The sequence below is a fragment of the Rhagoletis pomonella genome, unplaced genomic scaffold, assembly GCF_013731165.1.
Source record: "Rhagoletis pomonella isolate Grant_MI unplaced genomic scaffold, Rhpom_1.0 Rhpom_scaffold_00004, whole genome shotgun sequence".
NCBI classification, from domain to species: Eukaryota; Metazoa; Arthropoda; class Insecta; order Diptera; family Tephritidae; genus Rhagoletis; species Rhagoletis pomonella.
The window spans coordinates 9,583,364-9,606,852 of record NW_023458558.1 but is presented as its reverse complement, the minus strand read 5'-3'; the positions used below and the strand labels follow the sequence as shown (position 1 = coordinate 9,606,852).

Below are 23,489 nucleotides of genomic sequence, written 5' to 3'. Positions count from 1 at the left end.
GCGCACTCTAAGCAACGTGATGCCGTAACTAATTCGAGTGGAGCCTTGGGTCATAACAGAAATAGAGGTAGCTTCGGTTAGGCTACTCCGACTCTTGCAGTATTCTAAGTTCATCAGAAGATGGAGACTTTTTAGCTTGTATAGATACGTACAATAAATATTATAGCGACTTTTGAAAGTGTATATATACATACAGTAAGTATTTTAGCGACTTTTGCTAGAGTAGCTAACATTTGAAGCTATTTGTCCAGAATATATAAGGATTTTGCACTGTTAGTGGACATGCAACTACTTTAAATACTGGTGTACGTTAACCATCAAAACCTAAGCTACTCATATATGTGCATATGTTTATTTTCCTGCTTGAAGCTAGATGCATCGGAATATTGTTGTACGCTCTATTTTTTCGGCATCATGCAACATTAAAGTTGTAGATAGATAACTCCAGTTCTGTTTTACTTTTTATATCTTTTGACTATATTTTTTATTTATACCATATATTGCCTGCTCAATTTTATTCAACATATTTAAGTTGAAAATTTTAAAGTTTTAGATGCAGGGGTACTAAACTTTTATTCAATGAGTATCTACCCTAAATTAGGCAAATACCCGGGTACGAAAATGGGTAGGTGTACACCCATCACTACGCATGCACACACAATTGTATTTCTCTTAAGCTTTAAAATCGACAATTCACACTAGGATGTGTTAAATTACACAAAAAAAAAATTGAACTCTAAAAACTCCAATGCAAATCCTTTAAAATGCTTTAAGCGCATGTTGCTTGCTAAACACCAAAACTCGCCCACTTTTGCTGCCAATAGACATTTGAATTGCAAATGCATCACCACCAGCCAAAGATAACATTTTATTTTCGAATTTCAAACGAAAATAATCCTGCAGCCTCTACCACAACAACAGCAAAACATATACACACACACACACACACTTCTGGCCATATAGGCAGCAATTTGGGAGTTTTAGAGAGCTACGCTGAACCACAGAGCGTAGCAGCGAGGCAAACAGGCAACATTTCATTGTTTCCGGCAACACATCCTGTATTCCACAACATCTCTCCTCTCTCTATGCCATTTGTTAAATCCTCAAACAAATAAATAAAGCAACAGTAGCCACAACGTAGGTCAACGCAGCACACAAATCAATACACAGCCAAATACGGACCCATGTATGCAACACAGTTGTGCATCAACAACAAATCAACACCCAATACTCTCACTCACCTGACAATGCCATTTTCAATTAAATCCAAATTGTTTAAAATCTGATCAAATATTACATTTTTCGAGTCGAGTACACTGTAAGTGACATTGAGTTCCAGCAACTGAGATAGCAACTCCAAAATGGGCGCCTGAATACGTGCATTCGATTTGAGGAATAGCTGAAAATAGATGAAAATTTGCAAATGCAATTTTATTCATGAGCATGTGCATATGTATGTGTATGTATGTGTATGTGTGTGTAAATCATAGTTGGGGGGGAGGGTAAGCAATATATTTATCAGGTGGTAGTTAGCAACAGCAAGTAAATAATAAATGTTTGCTCTGAAAGCTGTGCGTAAAATCCGTTGAGGTATCATTTCCATCAACTCCGCACTCCCGACAGCCGTCAGCAACAGCTTTTGTGGTCTTTTTGATTATTTTAATGGCTGTGTAACTGAGTCATTGCTGCAGGCTGGGTGTAGCATCCTTTCAGTAATTGGTATTGGTGCCCCTGCGGTGTAGACGTATGTATGTATATTTGCAGGGCTTATCGTAAAGATCGGGAAATGCGAGTAGCAATACAATAAACACCTTTCTAATTATTAGATTCACCTGCCTCTTTAGTATTCGCTTAAAAACTATTTTCGAAATAATTTTCTAAATTGTGCTAGTTATAAATCACAGCCTCAATAGCGCTGGAGCGCTACTGGATAATCACTAAAATAAACTAGAGAAGCTTAACTTTGAGAAACGTAACAATAGAACTTACGTGACGTACTATATTTTGAAAAAGAATATTCAGTATATAGTGGAGTTTAAACCGAAACTTGTTATGTCCCTACACCCACAATGCCTTTAATATATACACAGGCCTTAACCATATAATGCAATTTACGAACATTAAGGTGGTCCATAAATGCATGTGGGGAAAAGAAATTAAAGTCCCAAGTTTAATTCCCTCATCCACTAGGATTTTTCTATATCAAAAAATATACCCATCTTATTTTTATTTCGAAATCAAAATATATTCAGAGGTCGCTCAAAGTTTTCCGTGTATTTTATATGGGAAAAATTATTTTTCGTAGAAATTGTATAGAAGTCTTGAAAACAAAATTTTTCGGGCAAAAAAATCTGTTTCGCTCCAAGAGACTTCCAATAATAATACCCAATTGTTTGTTTTAGCATTTCATAATACCAACGATTTTTTATCGGTACCGCCATTACATTTTTTGGGGGTTTTGGGGGAGTAAAGTTTTCCGATCTATATAAAATACTTAAAAAAAAAACTTTGAGCGCTTTGAGCGACCTCTAAATATTTTTTTTTTTATTTGGAAATAAAAAAAACAGGGATATATTTTGAAATTTTTTTTTTTTAATTTGGTCGCCATATTGGATCCGCCATTTTGAATTTGCAAGATCTGGCATCATATTCGAAATCAGCGATCTTAAAAACTCCCAAATACTGAGTTTCAAATCATCTTGGTTACTTCTCGACTTTTGGCCGGCAAATTATAGTCACGAGACCATAGTGCACAATTTCTATGGCTTATAAGCGGGAAATGCATACAATCGCAGTGCTTAGAAGTGATAAATACTGTACTTCAATGTCTCTTCCCACTTTATTCAAAATATGTTTCATTACAGCATTATCATATTTGTTGCCTTAAGCCACTCTCTTCGGATGCATGCCATATTTATTGAAGAAAATTAGAACTTCGTGCAAACCTGTACAAAAAGTGCTTACGGGATCTTAAAGTATAAATGTTCCTTATTAGTTTGCATATTAAAACTAGTCTGGATCAGGCTAGACTTGCAACATTTGCTCCATTAAAAATCTTAGTATTTTCATAATTATAAGTTATTCGAATATTTTTCGTCTATATAGGTACAAGGAAAATTATTAGCCTGTACTACGGGTTAAATTAGGAGACATTTAAGCTAAACGACGCATTAAGAATTATTTTAAAATCTTTACTAAAACAAATACTGCTACTTAAAAGTATGCGAAAAACTTCACACTAAAAATTAATATTTTTATGCGTCACAATAAGCAACTTTGGACAGCGATTATTTTGTTTTGTTGTTGTTTTCTCTTTTGAATTTATTAGATTGACTTAGTAGCTGAATATTTCTCAGCCAGAACACCAAAAATCATGGCCATCTGAAATCATTTAATTTTGAACTTTTGGCATGATATAATTGAAAAGAGGCACAGTGTGCGGCGTTTACTTTTTAGTAGATTTTTCGGGAGCACTTACGATTTTTTTGGACTTTTTTTCGTGATTATTCATGTTCTATATTTTTCGTTTTATTTTTAACTTTTAGGTTTCGAGGTTTTCAAAGCTTTTTTTTCAAACTTCGGGACACTACGTGTTATATTTTTCCGCGACAGTTCGTTTTATTTTTTTAGATTATTCGAGGCCTTTCGAGATTCTTCTTTTTTTTTTGTAAGTTTAAGCATACAATGTGATTTAGTTTTCGGGATTTATTTTTTCGAGTAAGTTAAGCATTTTTTTTAGGGTTTTTCGGGATTTTTCGTCATTAACTTTTTTCGTAAAATTTTTGGCCGTTTCGGGAATTCTGCAGATACTTCTGGAATTTCTCTATTTAGTTTTCAGAATATTTTGAGACACTTCGAACTTTTTCAAGATGTTTAGGGCTTTTTCGGTACTCTTTTGGATTCGGGATCTTAACTGATTTTTTTTTAGAATGTATATAAAATAGAAAGCCAAATTATGTGTAGACATGGGCCATTTCATAGTTCGTTTTTCGAATCACTTATAAATAAATAAAGAATTTGATAGACAAATTTTAAGATTTCTAGGAATCCATATCTCAAACTTTTTCGGTAATAGTCATAAAATAGACCAAACTTGTTTTTTTTTCATGCAGCGGGAGACAGTCTACTCTACGAAACATACACATAAATACATCATTAATTAGGAAGACTAAACTCACCATGAGGCAATAGATTACCAACGGCTCAAACAATTTAATGTGCTTCACACACTCGCTGGCACGCTCCGACTTATAGGCTTGCAAATTTAGGCCGCTCGCAAATAATTCGCCTACCAAGCGATAATATTCCGCCGCTGTCAAGTGCAGTGGATTGTTGTCGCCACCACCATTATCAAGACCAAAGTCAATAAGCGCCTGGCCTCGTTTGCCATAAGTTGTCTGTGTACCAATTACATTTGGCTCATTCTGTGTGACAGTTGACGAAGTCATTGTCGGGGTCGACATGCCATCGCCTGCTCCTGCGCCCCTTAATACCGCTGCTGAGCCACCAATTGTTGCTGCAGTCATAGTAGCTAATGTTGCATGCATTGTTGTTGCATTGGAATTTATGGCATGCAACATGGTGATTGCCTGCCGGTGATCACTGCTGCCCCCGCCTTGCGTGCCACTCCCTAATGTGCCCTGCTGTGCATCCAGATGCTGCTTTTTGCTGTGTGCCCACCACTTTTGTTGTTTGTGTAAACTTCTTTGCTGCCGTAGGTGGAGTTGCAGCTGTTGTCCTTTGCTGCGCACCACAAAATACGGTCTTATGAATGTGGCATAATAGTCTGGCTGTTGGTTGCCATAATTTTGGCCAAATAAATATTTCAACAGTTGCCTCAGACATGCGATGCACTCGGCGGGCGCATAATTTACGAGTTTGCTCAAATACTGGAGAATTTCTTCAATTAATTTTAGAATGGCGTTGGATGGGAAGACTGCAGAAGCACTAACTCCGCCGCTAACGCCAAAGGCATGTCCGGTGCTTGGCGAAGTATCCGTGCCACCACCGCTGCCGGCACCACCACCGGCGGCGCCGCCGCTGCTGCTGGGGCTATTGCCGCGCTGTCGGCCATGGCTCGGAGTGTGGCCCGTGGGTGTGGTGCTAGGCATCACTAGGGCGGCATGTGTGCGCAATTCAATGCACAAACTCAAAGTGTTGAGGCACGTCCGGAGTAGCGAAATTAATAACCTGCCGGATTCTTGATTTATCGTTATCTGTGGATAAGCGAGGGAAGAGAGAAAAGAAAAATAGCAGATATGTTAGTACAAGATAAACATTCATGTAGATGTGTGAGTGTGTGCGGATAGAGTATATGAATGTATCTAAATACGTGTATGTGGGAGCAGCATCTATGCTATTGAGCTCAAGCAAGGACTAAAGCAAAGCTCACAAAATTAATGCGTAAAAATTTGTCGAAACTAATTAAAGATACGTTTTATGTACTGACAGGAGTTTCAGGCTTTAGAGGATTTCCTGACACTTCGTTAGCTACTTTAAAATTCTACCAATAAAGGAGTGCTTTCAAGTAAACGTATGGAAACTGATTAATACTATGAGCCTTGGCTATCGTTTATAGAGGTTTTAAAGTTTATTAAGTGTAAAAACTTGAAGGGGTAACGCCACACTAGAATTTTTGAAAAGTAGATTATTTAATGGCTTAAGCCATTTTCGACTTCCACTTTTTTACCGTAGACTCGGATTCTGAGGAAAACTGACATAATTTTTGTCGCAAACTTTTCTCTGGAATGGACATGCGATCGAAACCGGGCATCGGTAATACGACCAAAATATGGAGCAACCCCGACTTAGTAATTCGTATTTTTTCCTTTTCCAGTAAAAACATTTTCACTCATTTAAGCAGTACATGACGATTTGAAGTTCGAAGGTCATTTAGAGATTGAAAAGGGCACTTCCGCGAAAAAAGTTTCTAACAAAAGTTACGTATTTTTGTCCGCAGAATAAGTTTCAAAAAAAATTTACGTATTTTTGTACACGGAATCTGAATCAGTAGTAAAAACCTGTATGTCCAATTTAAAATAATGGACTTTCGGTCAGTTTAACCACCAAAAGATAGCGCTGAAAGTTTTCATTTATTTTATATGGGATTAAACAATTTTTCTTAAAAATGGTATAGAATTTTTGAAAATAAATATTTTTCGATCGGAAAAACCTGTTTCATTTAAGAGATTCCCAAAAATAAAACACAATTATTTCTTTAACCATTTTTTCATAGTAACTATATTTTATAGACCCGCCAAAAACCCCAGAAAATACAATGGGGGGACCAATAAAAAGATCTTTACTACTAAAAATGGGTAAATAAACAATTGGGTATTATTATTGAAAGTCCCCTGAAGAGAACCAGAGTTTTCCGATCGAAAAATATAGATTCTCAAGAATTCTATACCATTTCTACGAAAAGTTATTTTTTCCTCATATACAATACATGTAAAACTTTTAGCGCTATGAGCGACCTCTAAATATTTTTTGTTTTGAAAAAAAAAGGGGTATATTTTTTCTATATATGTAGAACCATCCTAGGAAGTGAGAGCATTCAAATCCCGATTTTACTTTTTTCAACCAACTAATAGAACACCGATACTATAATTTGTTTTTCCTAAGTATAGCTGGAAAACGACTCGTTGCTTTTTGGTTGGTGCCCGGACTATGGATCGAGCCCAATAACTACGAAGTGATAGAGCGCACCTCTAACTACAAGACAACTTCGGCCGCATACAGCCTTAAACGAACCTGTCAAGACAGATCAGGATTCATTGAACTTGCCAACGACAGTAGACAAGGGAACCAACATTATCGGTTATTTAGCAGCTCAAAGTAACAACGAGAGAAGATCTAAGTCTTTAAGTTCAATTTATCGTCCCTTTATCACTGAAGTGGGAGTATTATAATTTGCTTAGATTGGGTTAGGTAAGTTGGCTAGCCACTGCGTGGCTTCGCAGAGACCGATAAGCGACGACCCTATTGTACAGTTAATGACTTAGCGCCAGGAGCAAGCCGCAGTCTTCTTGGCAAATCGGAAAACCTTGTTGTACTCTATCTTTGCAGCTGCTTTCAAGTTAGGCAGAAGGCCTGCTCCCAGGAGATTGAATCGCAGTCTACTTAGGGCAGGACAAACAGTATAGTATATGCTCCACCGTCTCCTCTTTCGTTCTACATCTCCTACAGATGTTATCATTTATTAGAGCCAGTTTAAAGGCGTGGGATACCGGCAGCAATGTCCCGTAAGGGCACCCACCATAACCTTAGCATTCTCCCTCATGAGGGATAGGAGAAACTTCATTAGCTTTATGTCATACGCTCCGCACATAATCTTAGACATCTTGCGGAGCTGCCCTGACTGTAGAGATTCACCAGTTTTTACACTAGGTTGCTGCTCAGTAGGTCCACCGCTCTCTTTATAGCCAGTACTTCCGCCTGGAAGATGCTGCAATTATAATTTGGTACTGCATAATGAATGAAAGTACCCGATCTGTGGATGGGGTACCGCGGAAACTATTTCTGCCATATGTTCAAGGTCGAGGAACATGTGTAAAGTGTAGAGCATCTTCTCTGCCACTTTCTAGCCCTGGCACGAAGGCGACTTAATCTCACATTTGAAATGCGTCTCGCCGGTCGCATATGCGGCAATACAGTAGTGATGTTTAGATAAACACGTACAAGCATAAACCAAAAGTAAACCAACATAAACTGAGTACATTAAGCGCTCTTATTCTAAAATTTAAGAAAACTAAAAAAAAAACAAAGCTTCGCCCTAAGCTGCAGCGTGTGAGTCAGTAAGTCAGAGTTAGCGATTTTGGCACTCGTCACACCCATTGCAACTTAAAATGCAGCACAAATTACCACATCGGAGGAACAGGCGTAGATGCGCATACACACATACATACACCATCCACGTTCAACTTATTGCTCCGCACATGCAGATGTGTATGTATGTATAGTACATCCGTAGATACGAGTAGTGAGATACGAGTACGTATGTTTGCAAAGTACGCACGCAGCTGCCATTTGCACACGTTCGTTTACTAACTGTACGGTGTGCATCCATCACTCCGCGCAGGTCGTCGCATCCTACATAACTAAATATGTAAATATGTACATACATATATATGCTTCTCTTCCTTTACACTGCACTCTCCGCCTTAATGATTTCTGCTGGTTTGCAACTTTTTAAACCACAAGTATCAGATACTAAAAATCCTCACAACCAACGCGAAAAGCCACAAAATCTCGCTTACATATTCGGCATTCGTGCGGTTGCACAGCTCAAAAACAGATGTAACAATAACAACAACAACAACATGGGCAGCCAGTGAGTGCCCAAAGCAATACCCAAAGAGTCCTACAGGATAACCAGTCGTTGCATACATACACAGCACATACATACCTAGTAGTGCCAGCAGAATAAGTCTCCAGCTACAATCGAAATTTAAGTCCGCGAAAGACAAAACGAGTCTGGGGCGGACAAGCGAACGAAGGCAAAACAAACCGAGAAAGCAGCGAAGCACAGCGAAAATCCAACAAAACTTTTACAATTTACGTAATGTGCCCGCGTCCAGCCAAAGGAGGTAATGTGTGCGCGCGCGGGTGCGTTTGTGTCTATGTAATCACAATCACACACAGACACAAAATATTAAAATGTCCACTGTATGTAATTGCACTTGGAGTGCGAACTCCCGAAAGTCTGCAAGGATTTGACTGAAGCTCTAGCACTACGTGGCCACTGTGTGGGAATATGCATACAGCTATGAAGACCAGCAAATACATTTACACAAATGCATACATACATATGGCAGAGAGAAAAAAAAAAAACCAAATGGAGTGGTATACATAGCCCTGCTGCTGGTGTTACTGTACATACATACATATGTAAGTTGGTCTGATGTGGTAAATGGTGGAATTACGCTCACCTTGTAGCTGTCATTAGCACTTCTTAAAATGTTGTAAAGTTTTATATAAACGTAATCGCTTCCGAAATAGCCAACGCTTTGCACCAACGTCAATTCCTTTGCATTTGCGAAGAGATCACCTTTCTGCACTTTCACGAATAGTAGCGGCTTTTGTTGGGTAATGAGATGATAGTAGATATTGAGAATCTTCATGACATGCACCAACAGTTGATCCAATTGTAATTGCAGTGTACGTTCGGGTTGATCTGCGGTTAAAGTGGAGGCGAGCATGTAACCTGGAAGTAGAAATGGGACTATGTATTACTATATTTATATATATATTATGTATCTACATATCTACATATGTATGGTATGCACGTATTTAAGTATTATAAAATTTTATAAAATGTATACACAAAAAACTGGGTGCGTGCAGTCACTAAGCGCGGAAAAAGTGAAGCTTCATAAAAAAAATTCTATAAAAGAAAAAGTTTGCAATATATTTCATTAAATATTTTGTTGTCGGTGGCTGTCTATGTTTATGTCTATGGCAATGTCTACGTCAATATCTATGTCTAAGACTATGGCTATGTCTCTGTTTATGCATATGCCTATGTCTATGTAAGTATACTCCTATTTCTATGTGTATGTTTATGTATATGTCTGTGTATAGCTATGATGTCTTTGTCTATTTGTATTTCTTTGCCTATGTCTATGTCTATTTCTGTGTTTATGTATATGTCTACATCTATGTCTCTGTCTCAGTCTCAGTCTCTGTTTCTGTCTCTGTTTATGTCTATGTCTATGTTTATGTCTATGTCTATGTCTATTTTTATGGTTAGTATATGTCTATGTCTATGTCTATGTATATGTCCATGTGTATGTCCATGTCTATGGCTATGTCTATGTCTATATCTATGTATATGTCTATATCTATGTCTATGTCTATAGCTATGTATATGTCTATGGCTATTCTATGTCTATGTCTATACATATCTATGTCTATGTCTATGCCTATTCCTAAGTGCATGGCTATGTCTATTTCTGAGTATACATATGTCTCTATGTCTGTGTCCATTGCTTTGTGCATGTTAATGTATGTGTCTATGTCCATGCTAATGACTATATCTATGTCTATGTCAATGTTCCATGCTTTTCGCTTTTGTGATTGACCTTGTCTTTGCCTTTATCTATACAGATATTTTTTTTTGTACTTACTTTTATCTTAATTTTTATTTTCATCTACATGTAACCTTTGCCTTTAAGTTTCATCTTCAATATTTATCTTCACCTTCATCTTCTGGTTAGCATCACCTTCTTTAATTTCCTCTTCACCTACCCTTTCATCTTGTCTTTAATCTCAGTCTTAATCTTGTGGGTGATTCGAGTTCTACTTTTTCTCAGATCACATACCTTTTTCTATGTACAAACGAAAAGTGTCACTAAAACAATGGGATGCATACATATAAGACTACACGAAAATTCCTAGAAGGCACCGTTGAGGGTTTGAATCTCTCTGAGGGGTTTCACCTTGGTAAACAAAACCACAATTGAGATCTCTCAAAAGAGCAAAGCAAACGGCACTGATGGGCAAACGAGCTATGCAAGGCTTCCAACAGACGCTTATTCAACAAAGCCAGTAGAAGTCGGTTAGACTCCGACTGGAAAATTTATCAGATTGGATGCGGAGGCGTGGACGAATTCTTGCTAGAAATCATCTTACCTTGGGGTATCTGAAGGTCAAGGCTAAAAATTAGCGATGACCAGCGAGGAGTCGCTCGGATAACTCCTTAAACTTCAGTTAGTTCGTTGGGCGAACCCGTAAAATGTGAGATAGCCAAGTGCTTCTGGCAAGGAATGGATCGGAAGCAGTCTAAAAGCTTAAACAGACTTAATCCGGATCAACTGTAATTAATTCCCGAGTTGATCCAGATCAACGCTGCCGTCTGTTTATGCTTTAAGGAGCTCTTAAAGCGAAACTAGCGGCATCTTTCGCTACTGGTAGAGGTCTTAACTGGCCGATATCAATTTGGGATCCATGCAGTATGAGCTCCTTTACAGTGCAGCTTAGGCGAGCTTAAGGCGTAGGTACCTTTGGCCTCACTTCTTGTTCACCCTTTATCAGGTTTTGGCAATACATAGATGTTAGCTGCTTAAAAGAAAACTAAAATTAGCATGTGAGCGTACAAGTAGTACAAAAACCAGATAGCCAAGCAGCACTGGCAAATACAAAAAACTTATTGTTCTATCAAAAGACAGCTCGCTTATTTAGCTTCATGATTATAGCGACATATAAATGGACTGAACTGTAGCATGGCTTGACAAATCCGCAGCAGAGACAATTAGCTGATTTTGCACAAATACTTGCCAATTGATTAAATTACATAAATAATAACCCAAAAAGCAAATAAACTTAAAGCTTTTAAAGTGATGACAAAGCAGAAGATACTCCAACAACTACAACAACTAATATCATCGTATCGTTTAAATGCCGCAATGATTTAATAATATGTAAATATTGAAATATGCTAAATTAAATAAGTCGGCATACATAAAATGTCCATTAATGATTTGTCCCTCTAAACCCTACAAATATGTATGTATAAGTATGCGCATATGTACATATGTAGATATGTATTTATGTAATTATGTACATTAGACCGCTTTACATGCCATTCGAAAAAACTTTAGTACTCATCGCATCTAGCGACCAACCCTCTTTCGACAATGTAGTAGCAGATATTCTCTTTTGGGGAAGGGACTGCACAGGAATTCATAGACCCAGGATCATTCATCGAGCTACCATGGAGCTCCGCTAGTCGAAATTCTTAAATCTGGATAGAGAAGGTAGCACAACATTACTGAGAATGTGCCTTCCCCCAAGAAACATCAACAAGGGAACTGACGTGACTCCTCACCGTACTAGGCTTAAATTGATAAAAGCGTAACAAAACAATTGTCAAACTTGCTTGCCTTTAACTGTAACTAATGCAGGTCGTGTCGCGAGGAGGACAGTGCTACTGTAAAGCCTTTATTAGGTCAAGACTTTAGTTAGCACCGCCATACCAAGAAGCTCATTATCTAAATAAATGCCATAAATACATAGCTTTCCCGGTATGGGTAAACCGGCACGATAAGGATAATTTCTGGGCCAGTTCGGGCCCAGTTCAGTACTAGTTCAAGGCTTTTTCGGGATCATTTCGTTTCTAGTTCGTGACAATTTCGGGACTTGTTTGCAACTAGTTCGAATACAGACACTTACACACTAAAGATTAAGAGTACCTCGTACACCCGCCTTCTTTTCTCACTGCCAGATTTTACTCCTTCTAGACAAATTTTTGGGAAGTGAATGAACTAATTTCCTAAGGAATTGAACAAGAGCAATAAACGTGAATAACTCTGTGATTGGTGGAATCATTACGAATGAATGTACAAAAATATCTATTCAAGTAGATGTTTTGCGGGTAGGCGGCTCTGGACAATCTTGATCATCCATTACCACTTCGCAAGCTTAAAGCGGACGAATTTTTGAAAAAGGGGCGGTTGACCAGAGTTAGGATTGCGGGCAACTTATTATACTTCAATATGTCCTGCAATGTAATATTTGAGAAGTGCACAAAAATTTTTTTTTAAACAGCTTATTTCACACGTGTCTGTATATTGCTTTTTATGTCTTTTGGTATCAGTTGTCAGAGAATATAGCATTCTTGTGGGAAACAGGAGTTTAAGTCGCCTAACGCAGTGATACCTCCGAAATGAAACTCGGCCAAGAAATTATAGCTGGTTATAAATTCCTTTTCCTTTTTAACTATATTTTTCTGGCCTCTTAAATACGCTTTGTTCTATCATCAAGGGTATGTGCTGTCGAAAAGATCTACATCTACAAATTTTATGACAAAAAAAGCTTTTTTTTTAGGTATTACCAACGAATGACGCTGAATTAACAAAGACACAATTTTTTTGTGGTGGGATTTCTACGATAGACCCTTCGCTTGGTTTCCTTGAGGAAGCGGAATCTTTTTTTATAGTGAGGCATCCTAATGCACGCACATCCCTCTGCATTAATTAAATTGTTCTAGTTGTTGGTTCCAATTTACGCATTCAAGTCAAGCTATTTTAATGTGTGTACGATTCAATTACAATCAGTTTTTTGTTTGACTTTAATTTTTATATATGTATGTAAATATTTATTTATTATTATTTTTTTGTTCTTTGTTATTTAACTAACCGAAAATCAGACGCCTGAATGCACGCATAACCAGCTAATATTGTAAAGAAAAGTCAAATATTATACAATTTCAGTTAATATTGCCACCTCTTTTGCCAGCAATGGCCTCGGGTTAATCGAATTTAGTAGAACTGCAATAAAATCATTTGCTTTAGCATTTCGATTTTCGAACTGTCTATGCGCATTTGCAATTAGCATTTACATATTTTTACATAGTTATTTAAATAGTAATACTACGTACTTACATACATCTGTACAATTGTGTGCATCTCTGTATTTCGATAGTTACCAGTGCTTACGCGTTTGTTATTTAATAAACACAGCAATGCAAATATTGTATTTGTAGACATTTAAAATTTTATGCAAAGTATACATAATAAATAATTATGTTGTTTTTGTATTTGCTAAATAATTTCATTTACTATTGTTAATTTATGGCTAAAAAATACTTTTATTTATGCATCAAATCTTGCGTGCAATGCTAACAATTGTAATTATAAAAAATAACTGAGGTAAATATGCTAATGCAATTATTTCAATTTAATTTAACCTACTTTCGTTAACGCATTGAGGGCTTAATTTAATTTGCGCAAAAAAAATAAATATAAACAGCTGTGCGCCAGGCAGAGATTAGCGTAATGAAATAAAACACATTTTTATGCAACAAATTTTCTGTGATAATTTCTATAGCACGCGTAAGCACGAGTGTGTGGTTTGTACTTGATTTCAAAAAAAAAAATAAAAATGATGGCATACCTTTAGGCATTTTTTTCAAATTTCCTCAACAGAGGGGGCTAAAATAAATGAAAAATCTTTCTTTCCTCATTTGGTTATTGGTTTATGATATATTATCTCACTTCCATTTAATTTATTGACAGATTTTACAAAGCGAAATTACTCGATTTCAGCATAATTTGCTTATAAATAACAAATGAGCCGTAAATTACGATAATGTGAATATGCTTTAAGAACGTTCTATGCAATTAGCCTTTATTAATTTTATATTAAGACAAAAAGGAATGGCGAGAAAGCCAGAATATCCCCGACCTTTCGGCATGACGAAAGTAGAATACTCGATAAAGGGACACTTAAGCATGTTGGTGTTGGTTGATTCTTCCGACAGGGTGGTAAAATGATTTATTTTGGAACGAATTTCCGTCCAAATTGGAAATTGGAAATATGGTCCAAAATAAATCATACCTAAGTATACTTAACATAAGGTAGTTAGAAACGCTGGGATGGATGGGTTTGTGACCTACAAATTTAAAGTCGGGATGGGCGGGATCGGGCAATATACATTTCTTTGTAATGGAATTTAAAACAAAACTAAATATTTACAGAATTACTTTAAATATATTGAGAATATATTCAATTCCTTTGCTGTGGACTGAAGCAATTGATAACTAATTACAATTCCTTGTAAATTGTAATTGAGATTAATTCAATCCTTAAAGGAATCAATGCGACCCAGATCTGGTTGTTGGTTGTACGTCCTACCTACGTATTCAAATATTTCTTATCTAGATATATTTCATAGGACTCACACAAGCTTGCATACTAGGGTGGTCCAAAAATGCTTGTGAAAAAGTAGAGTCGTAATTTGTATGCCCTCAATCCCTAAGATTGTTCTATACCGAGGTTGTTTGTAACAACTAAAGGAATTGAGATAGATATAGAAAAATGTAGACATAAATGATCAGAATGAAAAAAGAAGTCGATTAAGCCATGTCTGTCTGTCCGTCCGTCCGTCCGTCCGTGTACACAATAACTCGAGAAAAACTTTAGATATCTAGGCGAAATTTGGTATATAGGTTGTCCTTTATCAATGTAGGTGGGCGAAATCAGACCACGCCCCCTTCTCATATAACGGTATTTTCCGAAAATTCAAAAACTTTAATACTTCAGTAAATATTGAATTGAAACTGTTCAAAATCAGCATATGAGGTGAAATTTTTGCAAAAGGGGAGTGACCACGCCTTACTTATGATGAAATACTGTAACTTAATAGCCGCTTCACCAACCCTTACCAAACTCGATACGAGCCGTGATTAGGATCCAGCAAAGAAATCTGTCGAAAATCTTTGAAATCGGGCAATTGTCACGCAGACCTCAAATATAACGGTAATTTACAGAAACACGAAAAGTGAGATAAATCAGTAACTACTGAAGATAATTGACGCAAAACCGATCACTGAGCAGAAAATTAAACTATTATAAATTCTTGGATTTTGGGAATGGCTCCGCCCATTTATGACCAAAAATTTGTATCTCGGTAACCGATTTATCAATACATTTACATCGGTACATTTAATAACCTGGGTACGAAAAAGCAATTCGTTGAAAATTATTCAAATCGGACTAAAATTGCACCGACTTCCCGTATAACGGTAATTTTCAAATATACGAAAACTCCTTCAATAACTGAGGACGTTCGTTTACTACAAGTTAATACTTACAAAAATGAGACTTGTAGGTAGTTTAAAGAAAGTTGGAACGACGGTAGTTGATAACTGCGCCGGTTATATAAAATTAGGTTTCGCCCGAACTTATTCGAAAAAAAATTAGAGGTGGCTCAAAGCGCTCACAGTTTTCCATGTATCTTATAGGGGTAGATTTTTTCGATATAGAACGATCCTAGCGGGGTGAGAGCATTAAAATTCCGACTTTACTTATTTTGGACTACCCTAATGCATACTCATATGATCCAACATCTATGTACCTATACGCAAATGCATAAATGTCGATTGGTTATAACTATATTGCTTTATATAGCAACGAAGTCAACTAACAAATATAGTTGCCAAAACTATTTACTTAATAATATCTCATATGTGTACATATCTGACAACTGCAGGCAATTACACACATTAATAAAGACAAAATCTTAGCAACCAAGCCGGCAAGAAATCCGAAAATGGATCCGAAGAAGGAAAGAAAAGTGGATGCGAATTTCATGATTCAATTATTAAAGGTTTTGTAAGTAGCTTTTTTCTAAAATTTGGCACTCCCACCCACAGGGATGGTTTTTGGAAGCAGAAGAAAAAGGGGAAGAATTCAATCACACTTCCTAAAATGGGAGCTAAATTCTATAAAAACGTGTGGATAATAGTGAATGGTGGTATTTTAAAACAAAAACGAATTTGATTTAATTATTTAATTTAAACAAGCTTATTTACATCGAATATAACCCCCTATTGTTATTAAAAATAAATATTTCTATGTTTATACCAAACTTGCGTACGTCAGATGGCGCATAACTCGAGAATGGATGGTCCACTTTCAGCTTTTTTTTGTTGTATTTGTTTGCCAGTTGATGGACATGAAGAAGCTATTTGTTTGCGGAAAATATGCAATATTTATTAAACAAAAAAACGGCAAATAAAAAAATTTGGAGCTTACGTTTCTTTCGCGGTTATGGCTCGATTGTTTCGAATTCTTTGATGTCGCACTTTTTATGTTCTGGGGAAAATATTCAACACTGGCTTGCACAGCCGCAGTTGGCGATTGGTGCCGGACGAACTCAGAGCACGCAGCTACTGAACGACTGAGATAGGGAACGTGATCTACATCGTCAAATGAGAAGTGGCGTAATGGGGCTTTCGCACGAGGCGATTTTTCAGGCAACTTTTGCGTTCAACTCCCGCCGGGTTGCACGAAAAAAATTTTGAATGACTAAAAATATCAAAATATAAAAAAATATTAAAATATTCGCCATAAAAAGGCGTTTGTATTGTTCAACTTTGCATTCTACTTTCAGCTAATCGCTTTCAATAAAGTTGGTCGCCAGCCAACATTCGCCTCGTGCGTACACCTTTTAAGTGTGCAATTACATCGCGCCATTGACTAAACCGAGCTGTCGTGTGACGATTGGGCCTATGGATGCGGTTTGGCAATGTTATATTGCGTCAAAATCTCATTCGGAGACACCAGGATTGTGTCGTGGAGTACAATACCTAAATACCTTCGTTGGCTCATTGAACGCTTTACTTTACAGCGACTTGGCAGAATCAAGAGGTCTCCACGAATATCGACAAATACATTTCGGCATTTAAGGGAATTTCGTCTCTTAACATTGAATTTCTGTAGTCCAACGATTCTCACCCATTTTGTCTTGTTGGCGCCAGCGAATGCAGAACAAACATTTCTTCAAATTTAAAAAGTAAAAATTTCACTACTAACAATTTAAAAATGTTCTTAAAACTTGCAAAGAAATTTGGAAAAGAAATATCACTGTTTTTGTTTTTAGGAGTAGGGTGGGAGTGTCATTGATAAAATTAGAGCGAGAGAAAGTTTTTCTTACAAAACCTTTCATTATTGAATCATGTGCGAATTTTATTTCCATTTATCGATTCTCTACACACTCAATGCCGTATACATAGTATAAGTATTTATGTATAAATTTTCAGTTTGAAAAATGAAATAAAATTATTGCTCTCCAATAACATGATCATTTTCGAACGTTTTTCGAATACGAAAATGAACGAAAATTTAAATCGTTGTCTGTTCGTTTCCGTATATGAAAAATATACGAGACAGCTCTGTCAGCAAAACTTACATTCCACTGTTGGCTGGGAAGTTCGCCTACAAATATCTTACGTATATTTGTACATACATACATACATACAATAAATTTCTAACAAGTTATCTGGTTTATTGGTGCACTTACCTGCCATTAATTTACCGGTAACATCAATCAAGTCATTCTGGCAGCTCAAGTCCACGGCTGTGGCATAATTGTAATAGGAGAATCTCTGGCAGATTTCAATGAAATTAAATTCCATCCATGCACGTTGGTAATCAATGAAATTGAAATCTTGTAGCAACATTTTCAGTGCGTAAATTATGCCAAACTGTTGAACGTAGTTGAATATTTGTGGTTTGTTGTTGATTGTGGTGTGGCAGAGGCGGAGGCGGAGGCGGAGGCGTCGGATAGGCAGGCGATGGGGTGGCATGATGATGATGTTGGCATGAAAGTAGACATAGAATTTATAAAATTAAGTGTTACAGAACAAGTTCGCAGAAAAGTTGTATTCAGTAAATATTTAGGTATTCGTACATGGTGTTTTTTTTTCTTTTAGGTATTCGTACATGGTGTCTTGTTTTCTATTTTTTTTAACATTTACAATGTTTTTCAAGCAAAAATTTTTTTCGTAAGCTTGGTATAGAATTTTTTGAAATTCAACAAATTGCAAGTGCAAGTTTGAAGCAAGTAAAAAATTGCATTTCACGCCGCATCCGAAGGGCGATTTTATTTTCATGAGAAGCTGTTTTTCATGGCATAAATACACTCCAAGGTTTGCCATTGCCTGCCGAGGGGCAGCCGCTATTAGAAAAAACGTTTGTGTTTTTTTTTTATTTTTTTGATGTTGGGTTGATCCCGGCTTGAATTCAGGTCCAGCGGAATGGTAGCGCGCACTGCTATACTACGCCTACTATGTACTATATGCACCTACAAACATTTGTATATTAATTTTCTTTCAATACGTCACCCAAAAAAAAAAATACGCTCTGTGTACTAAAAACAATAAATCATTTGCAATTTTGTAATAATTGTCTCTGAAAAAATTCTACATTCATACAAACACATTAAAGATATAGTTTTTGCGCTGGCAGTTGTGCGCCAACTTCATAAAGCGCAGTTACGCAAGCTACATATGCGAAAATTTTTAAAATAAAATGTTTGTATGTGTATTTTTCTATGTTGTTTTATTATTTGTTTTATTTTTATTTTTTTTTTTTATATTGTCGAAAATATAGACAGCCATTGAATTATTGCACAGAAATAGCACATTTCTTAAAACCCTGTAGGAAATTCATGCGTTAGCATATTTGTTTTCCCACAGATTAAGTCGTTCTATAAACCGATGCCATTTAAAATTGTCTATACCTAAATTGATTAATTAATTTATCTTCAGCATTTGATTTTCATGTCGACTCGATACGGCAGATGTAGGCACCACTAGTGTAGGTGCACGTACATACACAATGAGAACGGTGGCATGCTAAGCAGTGCGGGGATTTCGCAGATCAGTAATTCAAGGAAAATTGGCGAAAGGACGATAGTAGCTTTTTATAAAAATCTCTAATATTTTTGTCAGTTTCAAAGCGATCCAGTAGCGCTTTTCAAGGTCATTGAGCACCCTTTACAGTTGGTATGGATATCCAAAGGAAAAAACTGAGGCGGTGCCCCTTTTCGACGATGACATTTTTTCCACATACAAAACTTGGACCACTCGTAATGTATATGGAAAACTATTAATTAGAGATGCTCCTCATCATTTATGTTTTTTTCCTTAAATGAAAAGCATTTTATATCCATGCACTACTCCTATCAGCATCTATTTATAAGCATAATAAATTTTCCTACAGGCCCCATTTTCCCACTGGCCATCACTTACCTGAGCATTTTTATCCTCCAGCTCCATCAGTTTATTTGTCATGCGATACAAAACTTTAGCCAACAATTTCTCCTCTTCCGCTCGATGGCGTTGTGGCAGCGCATCCGAAAAATCACCGCCACTAGCATCTAAAGTCGTTGGTGCTGCTGTCGTTGTTGTGACTTCTGTGGCAGTTGTCGCCGCCAATGATGGCGATGACATCGCTCTGAATAAATTACGTAACGGCAATGGCAGGCCACTGAACAGGCGATAGTCGAAAAAATCCCACAGCAAATTGAAATTAGTTTCATAGGTGGCCGGCGAGAGCGATTTGTCGTCGCCAACAGCACTGGCACCACCACCAGCAGCACCAGAGCCAACACCACCACCGCCAATGCCAGCACCAAATGGGCCAGTGTCCGGATGTTGTCGATTGCCGAATTTATTTGTCGATGTTGTTGCACCTATCCCACCAGTAGACGCGCTGAATGTATTGTTGTTGTTGCTTATGTGCCACTGTTGTTGTTTGCGTTTTGCATTTTGTATGATGAAGCGACAAAGGCAGAGTGCGGCATGTTCTCTGACACGGAAATCATCGTCGCCGATCAATTGCAAAAGTTCATCCAGAAATTGAGTCTGCAAAGTAGAAAGATGTAGATAGAGAGGTGGTGCGACGAGTGTGGATTGAGGAAAAGCTGGGTAAAGACTTATAATGTGTCATAGTAGGTAAGTAGAGCAGAAATGTTGTAAGAAATCAATAAAAGTGCAATGAAGGAATGATGAATGACAGAAGATTAACATTTTCCGGAAAATATGAAAACATATGTAAGTGTGTACGTGTGTTGTGTGCAAATGTACATACATATCGCACACCGTCTTCAAAAAAGAGTCACAACGCAAAATAATCCTTTCGTCAGAAAATGTGAAAAACTATTTCGTAGCACATGCTAATCATATGGGCCAGGGCGACTTTACCTTCGGTTGTTTTAACAGATTATAAAAAAAAAGTTCGCTCAAGCTTTTGCTGAAAAGTAAATAAAAGCTCTGTGTACATTTTTGGCGCATAATTTCAAAAATGCCAAATTTTGAGTTGCGACTCTTTTGGAGACGGTGTGCGATATGTTAGTTGCGAAGGTGAAAGGTATTGGAGCCAAAAAAGCGGCAAAGCTTTACAAATTTTTAATTTCACACAACACAGCAGTGGAGCACATGTACGAGATGAAACTTTATCATTGCGATTTGCTTTTTGTTTCCCCTTTTTTAATTTTGTACGCGCCAGAAAAAGGCCAAGTAAAAGGCGAAAGTCACTTCATTTAATGAGAGCACGTACCACCCGCATACATACACACATACATACATTAATTTGCATTAGGGTGGGGCGAAAATGCGATTTCGTTTTTTTTTTATAAATTTTCATGGATAGTAGCAAAAGTATGGCCCATTATGCTTTAAAAAAATCTTTGCGAAAGCTTAAATTTTTGCCCAATATCTTAGGCTTGCCCATGTCCAAAGTGTTCAAACAATTTTTTTTTTCTTAACTTACTTCGATCGCAAATCTAATTTTTTACCAACAACTTTTATCAGCAGTTGTTTAGTCTGTAGTCATTACCTATATGTTAACGTTAAAGCAATATGACTTGAGGTTTGATTTTACCAAAAATTTAATTAAAAAAACTTTTTCTTCACAAAGAAGAATTTTATTTGAATTTCGTATATAAATAACTAGTAATTTTTTAATTATTTTTTCAGCCATAGATGTTTCTTTCATGCACAGAAATACCGCCGTTCTAATAAAAATCGCAATTATCTCGGCAAGTTATTAATCGCTAACAATTTCACTAACTTTCCTTTTTGTAGGAAATGAAATTTTCTGTAAAATGAAAAGATTATCGTTAATTTTTCACGCATAAAAATTATATTAATGCGTGTACAAGACATACAATTTTGTTTGCTAAAATTCGAAGATAATGAAACTATAAATCCTGCATTACTTTGTATTAGGACCATTTTGGAGAATTAAATTTCACGATCAAAGAAAAAAATTTTGTCAACAATTTGAACTTTAACTGACTTGGTGGATTCTAAAATATTAACCGAAGATTTTCATTTTCCGCACAGCTTTTTTTAGACCAAAATGAACCATGCTATTAAAAATAAAAATTCAAAAAAAAAATCAGATTCTCGACCTACCCTAAAGTACATTCATATGCACACTTGCAAAATGAGTGATAACTCGCATAAACTAAAATGAAAAATTGAAAAACACGAAAATGTGGAAAATGAAAATTTCCGTTAAATAGACCTTAAATCCCAAAAAAAAAAAGTTGGCCCAAATGACGCAAAAACGTGGAAACGAGGCGAATGCACACGAATATCAGGCTTCACTGAGACTAGTATGTGCGTGCGTGAAACGTGCATATGGCGGCAGGTTTTTGTTTTTTTTTTTTTATGTGTGCGTTCGTTAGTGATTACCCAGTGGGTTATCATTACCTTTTTCTCGCATGGAAAATTTGACGATTACGATGTAATGACAGCATGCATCCTATTGCAAGCGAATGGGTTATGTGTAGTCGAACGTTTGAAGCCGAATCATTGTGGTGACTGAATTATTGCACTATCAGCCATCGAGAGGGTCGTGTGTAATTTTGAAGCAACAAGCAAATGAAAAATGAACAATGAACTTAAGTATGTATGCCTTTCTCCCATGTTATGTCAACGGTAAGTGTAGCGGTATAGAAACATGCTGGTCTACTATCTCGTTGCTCGCGGTTTCAAACCCTATCGAACGAATGCCGTTTGTGTTTTTTTTTTTTTAATAGATTTTCAAAGCGACACGCGACACATTACTTTCTTGGGACATGGACTGTGTTTAGATTCATTACCACACATTACTTTTCCCGCAGGGTCGTCATGTACTTACCCACATGTGCATGTACATATGCGTGCATTTGAATAAGTGTGCAGCTAAGCAGATACGTTTTGAGTAGGAACAACTTGCCGTTGAAGCAAAAAAATTACAAAGCCTTTGTGAAGCACACAAACTTAACACCATTCCTCCATCCTCTAGTTCACAGTTTGCTTCGAAAGGTTACTATTTGAGTTGGTATAATAGACCGTACCGGAAAAATAAACTTCGTCGTACACCACTGAGTCCAAAGCAGGCATTGGCAGGCAGCGCTAGCGGAACTCCATAAGTATGTGCAAAACTTTTGCACTTGCTTACAGAAAACGTCTAAAAATTAGAAAACCGGCCGAATTTCGAAAGCAACTGGCACTCTAGGCAATTTAAATCAGTCACTGACATTTATTTTTTAAATCATGCTAATAAAAGTCATTTTTATAAGTCGCAGTAAAGTTGGTAACCGCTCCACTAATTTCTCCCAAACTTAGCACAGGTGAAAAACATATACTTGCACCGGGTATTTAATGTTCGGCTCCGCCCTAACTTAGACTTTCTTACTTGTTATTGATGACTTTTATAAGTCTTCGATAAATGTTATTTAAGACATACCAAATGGCAAAACAAATGGAAAAAACCAAAATAACTGTTGTTTGCAGATTATTTAGAAAAAAAAATTGTAATAATTGTTATTTTAGATTTATAAAATAAAAATCGAAAATAATTGTTATTTTTTTTTTAATTTTACATAAAAATTACGAATAAAAATTAATTTAAATTTTTTTTTTAATTTTTATTCTCGGGGAAAAAATTAATCGATTGGTATGTGTCTCTTAGTTTTAGAACATTTTCTTGACAGTTTTCATCAATAACTGTTATGTTGGGTCCCTGCATATTATCTTTGAGTAAAAAAAAATTAAAAAAAAAATCATTATTTTTGATCGAAATAATAAAAGTCAAGTAATATTAATCTCCTGTGAGCGAAAAAATTAAACTTAAATATTAATTAATATTTTTAATATTTATTGGTTAAACTCGAAAAATAAAAATCATGGTAAATTACACCAGGGCGTACG

The 23,489-nt window shown here is 36.5% G+C and overlaps 1 protein-coding gene across 2 annotated transcripts in view; it reads right to left on the bottom strand.

Annotated features, from left to right (window-relative positions):
* LOC118736962 overlaps positions 1-23,489 on the bottom strand; it is a gene marked incomplete at its 3' end in the record, with an annotated part of 246,938 nt that overhangs the window by 101,166 nt on the left and 122,283 nt on the right. For both annotated transcript variants that reach the window (XM_036467144.1, XM_036467145.1), the window contains 5 exon segments: positions 1,242-1,399; positions 4,179-5,216; positions 8,931-9,205; positions 17,804-17,987; positions 19,536-20,150. In XM_036467144.1, coding sequence (XP_036323037.1) covers positions 1,242-1,399; positions 4,179-5,216; positions 8,931-9,205; positions 17,804-17,987; positions 19,536-20,150 — 2,270 coding nt within the window.